At 40.6% G+C, this 6,000-nt stretch overlaps 1 protein-coding gene across 4 annotated transcripts in view; it reads right to left on the bottom strand.

The window, feature by feature from the left end:
* Nucleotides 1–6,000, bottom strand: part of sik3 (SIK family kinase 3) — a 33,316-nt gene extending 27,316 nt beyond the window's left edge. For 3 of the 4 annotated variants that reach the window (XM_029445935.1, XM_029445934.1, XM_029445936.1), the window contains exon 1: nt 5,675–5,965. In XM_029445935.1, the coding sequence (XP_029301795.1) occupies nt 5,675–5,965 (291 nt within the window). Of the gene's footprint in view, nt 1–5,674 lie in introns of all 4 variants that reach the window. The other variant, XM_029445933.1, reaches the window with a different exon arrangement.

The following is a 6,000-nucleotide window of genomic DNA, read 5'->3' on the forward strand; positions in this document are numbered from 1 at the left end:
AGTAGGCTACCTATTTACCTAAGCTTTTAATAGTTATTTATTTTTAACAAATGAGCACACGCTCCTTAACCTTTTTCTATCAAAAATAAATATAAATTACATTTATAATGAAATTAAATGAAACCTTCTGGCCATTATGAAAGGCAGACTAAATGTAGAAAGAAAGGTCTGGCAGCAGAAAGGCTGCTTGTGTGGACACAACACCCCGCAGTTTAGCGAGTCAGTAGTCATGCACTGCTCACGCAGGCACTGTGGCCCGGGCACAAGAAGAGATTGGCTGTTGCAAATTTATGACGTTTTACATTTGAATCTCAGATTCTAGGGAAGTGCACAGACAGCTCTCTCTTCACTAGAGGAATGTAAAAACACCCCTCAAGTAACAAACTTTGCATGGATACAAGTCGGTATTGTCAAGGTCAGACATTTTAGGGGACATAAACATAAGAAAAACACATTTTGAGTGGAGGAGAACTTAGCTATCCGTCTGAATATCTTTACATTCAAGTGACTTTGATGTATTTTTGCTTGGTTAGCCAAAAACAAACATGTCTGGTTATTTAATCCATCAACAATTTTAATTGATTTTACAGGAAATGTGCAACATATCACAATATATATAGTTAATTAGTTAGTGCACCAGCTGCACCACTAGTTTGGCATCAGCTGAGCTCAAACCTTCTTCATCAATTCAATGTCAAACTCAAGCACACCTGACAAATTCTGATCCATCCAGGTTACAGCTTTAGTGAACAAAATGGCAATGAAAGAAACAACAATGGCAAGTTCCATTCAGAATTGGTGGTTGGGGGGCTGGAACCGCCATTATCGCATGGAAACCAGTAAGACTTCAATGGAACGACTTTCTCCAACTAGGAGCCTTGGCAACGCACAGACGTCTTCAACAACAAGCAACACTGTGGATGATGATGACAGTGTTGTGATTTTTAAGTATCACACACGCACACACACACTGCTGGCATCAGTATGGGGCAGAAGCACCAGTAGGATAGGATCATAATGATGAAGCCTACACTGTCCTCCCTCGTGTCATCCAACAGACACACAGTCTGGGCTGTGTTCCTTTGAAGCGGATTCACACAGCTAAGAATGCAGCAGAAGATGACTAGAGGGCAGGGAGATAAGTCAAGAAGAAAAAACAGGGTTTGTCATATGATTCGCACAAATACAATCACATTTGGGTGAGCGTATGTGTGTCTTTGAGAAACAGAGAGGGGATGCTGCATGTTAGAGAGCTGTGCACAAGTGTGTGTGTGTGACTGAGGGAGTGAGTGAAATTGTTACACAGTACATTAGGCATGTTACCTAACGCTTGCCTTCCTGCCTGCCCTCTTCCTCCTGCTCATCCTTTTTTTTTTCTCTAAAAAACACTTGAGAGGAAAGGGGAGAGGACAGGAAAAAGAGGAAAGAAGAGCGGCTTCCCCACAGACAAGTCAGGACACGCCGCAGTGCCATCTTCACCAATTTCGCTTCACCTTGCTGTGGGCACAACAAGACAGAGGGCTTTTCAAAATGTGTCTTTACTTGATCCTTAGCCGAGTCATACAAGGGCACTGACCATACCTCTTTTGCCAAGCTATTCCACACAAGTATGCACATACACAAATACAATGGCAGTCATGCGCTTTCAGTGGGCTTATCGACATGACAAACACAAAGATTGTGTTAAAATATCCACTCAAGATACATTGCTGGCATACAGGTACAAAAAGCAGCATATTTTAGTCAATTACGTGACTGACAGAACATTAACATCCTGACAATCACTGAGCTGATGTAGCATATTATGACAGAATAATTACTGCTTAATGAAGAGATTAGTGTTTGTGTCGTTTTGTATTATAATGAAATGAATATGTTGCGTGTTTTTTAGCAATTGATTAGATTAAAAAAGAAATATTTAGATAACACTTTAGGTTCTATTTATTTGTGACCAGAAATTATGAATTTTTACAATATCAACAAATGAATGTATAATTATTAATCAGTAGTAAGAACCATGTTTGTTTCTGCCCTGCAGCTGATTATTTGGGAAATCTGCAACACTTGGCCTGTCCTTGTGTCATCATGACTGAATATTAGCAATGACCATTTACCTAGAAGCCAGTCAGAACAAATAAGTGTTATTATACCCGTTAGTAACAAATTCTGAAAAGATTTCAGAGCCAGAATATTGATGAAACATTGAATTGAAAAATGTATTAATTGTGCATAGAAAATAAATTCTGTTCAATGGCTGATAGTGGCCTAGAAAGGATGTGCAAATATGCCGTCTGTTATGGAATGTGGCCAGGATGTGAAATATCATATCAAGTTAAGTGCATTGAAACACAAGCCGACTACAGGCCTGATTAATAGCCTATCAAATTGCGGTGTGGGTTGAACAGTTCCACAAGTTTAATTTCTGTATCAGGCTTTGAACAGGTCCTACAACATATTTCATCAAATGTCTGCATGTTTTCAAGGACATTTTACCATGACGTGGTGCTGGTAGACAACAATGAGTGGTGGCCATTATCAACACTGGCTTTGACCAGGTTGCATCAAAGAATCGGACACAGGCATTCATTCAAATTGTACCATTTTGTAATCTAAATGGTCTTCAAAGATCTGTCCATCATCAAATGTACTGCAACAATTTCTGTGTTTATTATGTTTGTAGTTTATTCATTAAAAATGAGAAACATTTGATTGTTACAGCTTCTAAACTGTGAGGACTTACGGTTTGTCTCAGTTGTATATTATATCATTATAAATTATTTGTTGATCCGACAAAGACAGCAATTTGATGTCGCTTTGGGAAATTGTGATGTCGCTTGAATTAAGTTAGCATGCAACTCATTTACTCATATTTACCAATACTCATTAATGTTTATCACTGGCAAAAGCTATTCCTGGACATTGACCTAGGCTACTAACTCATTTTTGCTTAAATCAAAAATTTAAATCAGGGAGAACAAATTGGCTGTAAATGCAATAATTGAAAATATTCCCAAATTCGTAGAGCAGTATTGGAGATTCACTTACACAAGTGTTTATAGTTCATAGTGTAACTCAAGAGCTAATAGAGAACTTATGTCCCATGTTGAAAAGTCATGACCAGCAATAAACTTTATGGAAAGAGTGAACATGTCTTTATCAAGACCGCAGCAAAGTGTGGTCAAACTGCTTCTAGCATGGTGTTTATCTGAGTGTATCGTTCAAAATTTCTGTTTTGACTTCCACTTCACTAGCTGGCCTTTGTCTAGAGGAGATGAACTTTCACAATAACAACATCCAGGTGCAGCTTTCTAGCTATGTGCCATCAAAGGTTTGTGGTTGTGTGACTGCCTCTGTGTTAGCAAGCATTTACCTCAAAATGCCTCCATTCTACACAAATTTGCAAAATACATTGTACAGATTATACTATTATATAAATTTCCTGTTGAATATTGTAGGTTTAACTAAACAACAAAGAGCAAATGAGGCAAAGAAAGGGATCATCCCTTTCCCGTCTAAGCTACCAAGTATAAATAACCAGGTCTGCTTCTGCGTGACACTGCAGGATATCATCAGGCTCCATCTAATAACGAGATGTTAGGCTATTTTTGACTTGTCAGCGTTTCTTATTAGATCATTATAAAACCTTGGTCATAAAACAAGGCTCCAAAGCACATTTCATCTGAGGACTGATCATATTCATATTCATGATATCCACAGGCATGTAAAACTACACATTCTTATGATATTCATGAGCAACTGGGGATGCTGAAACCCCTGTGCTGGTTGGTGAAAACCACAATCTAACTAGTCTGTCTGATCACCATCAGCAGACAACAAACAAGGCCTCTCTTTCATTCTTTCAGTATGTGGTCCACTGTCATTTTGTCCTCTGCCCGTCTCTTACACTCCAGCCAGACAAGCATAAACAGGCTCACACACACACAAGGAGTAAAGCTTCATAACCAGCTCATCAATCTCTCACTATAGCGTTGCTACTGTCTTTGTATTGCTCAATGTACTCATACCTACTAGTCTGTAAATTACATTATACGTCATATCAACACAGTTAAGACTCCTTCAGAAACGTATCCTGCAGCAAACACTACATGGCACTCGCTGACCCAAGATTATTTTGGCCTCATGAAACTAAATGGAAGGTTCTCTGGGCTGTGTGGCACAAAGCATCTAAATTACTTGTGTCTGCCGGTCTGTGTGTATGTCAACAAGGGCATAGAGTTAAACTGCACACTCAGCTGCCTTGACACACCTTTATTTGTGCCATTAGAATTAAAGGCTCTTCATCAGGTAAAAAAAAAAATTGTATTGAAGGAGCTGTTTTGAACGTAGGCTTCAGCCAGCCCTCTTTTGTTTTGAGAGTTCAACCGAGCATCCATCATAAGGGATGAGCATACTGATCACAATAGTCATATAATCAGATACTTACACTACCATGCAAGCCAAGAAGACATAGCGGTTATCTGGAGTGACAACAGACGGCTCACAGGCAAACAAGACCATGACACATTGAGGAACCTGATGCAATAGGTCAGCAGAAAAGAAAAACAATACTTGGAATAATTGAACTATTCCCTCCACTTGTAAGGTCTAAAAGCTACTGTTAACAGAGCCTTTTAAAAAAGCCTGGGTACAATGTTAACTGTGATGATCAGAGATATACATTTGTAGCAAAGGACCGACTTTTGGAAAACCCCAATGTCACCCACCTACTCATTAATAACGATAGTGACAGTGTATTAATATAATGTGTTGATAATAGTGTCTGCAAGCTAATGCGTCAATCATCCAGTATACTGCTAACTGGCGCCCACTCTTTGCACAAGCATCTACGTACACTCAAAGTGTGTGGTGGCAGTTTTGAAACCACTAATTTTGCCATGTCAATGTTTTCTTGTCCGAAAAGGCTTCATAAAATGGCATCTAGCTATTAACTGGGATGCCACAAAAGACTAGTTCAATTACACAACGACAAAATGGTTGTATTATAAAAAAGACGTAAGAAACTTCCCTAACACGGAATGATAAAAGCAAAGTGTCAAACTAGCAAAAACAAAAAAAAGCTAAAGTCTCTCCATCTGCCACAGTTGCTTGAAATAGTTGAGTGTTACTTTTACGTTGGATTTTATAAAGAGCTATAATACTTTGGGAAACTTACCCTTATCAACTTTGAAAGTTCGGTAATTCAAAGTTATCCAGCAGGGTGTTACAAACTTTTAAACTTGTGTGTTGGCATGTCTTAAAGATATCTGCATCTAGCCGAACTGTAAGTTAGCTAGTAAGCTAAGTTAGCTACTAACGTACAGTCGGAACATTTTTGTGTCTCCTCTTTTTCATCTTCGTCAATACCCTTCTCTCCGTCCTCTACGCCTTTCCACACATTAACCTAAGGCCTTTCTAGCTATCCATAAAAACTTAATATGTGTGAAACGAAATGTATCTTGTGGTAAATGCATGTGTATCCAGTAGTTAGAGGTGATGCCCCGTGTCGAACGGACCCCCCCAACAAGCAGCGGTGTCACCAAAGCGGGCTGGCCGCTGTGTCTCCAGAGCCAGAAGGCCCCAGCGTCATCCCGAGTACATAGTCGGAAAGGCTTCAGATAAAACAATGACAACGTGTAATTGTTCACCTCTAAAGCTCGGACATCAGTCGTCTTACCTTTGCTTTGGTAATGGTGTGTGTGGCTAGTTTAACAACCGCGAAATTTCCCTTGCCAATGGTCCGCTCGATTTCGTAGTAGCCCACACGGGCTTGCGGGGGCCTGGTGGCCGAAGTGTGGCCAGGATTGGTGATGCACCCAGTGGCCGTGCTGGGTCGACCGGGGTGGCTGATGCCGGAGGGTGGCTGGGCTCGGTTCTGGGAGCCCATGCCTGCGTGGGTCGGTCGGGCAGAGTGCGTAATCCCGGCCGCAGCGGACCCAGCAGCACCTCCGCTTGACACGGCCGCCATCTTCTCGCCTCTCTGCGGGAACAACAAGCAGCCTT

This window comes from Cottoperca gobio, chromosome 13 (genome assembly GCF_900634415.1).
Source record: "Cottoperca gobio chromosome 13, fCotGob3.1, whole genome shotgun sequence".
Lineage (NCBI taxonomy): Eukaryota > Metazoa > Chordata > Actinopteri > Perciformes > Bovichtidae > Cottoperca > Cottoperca gobio.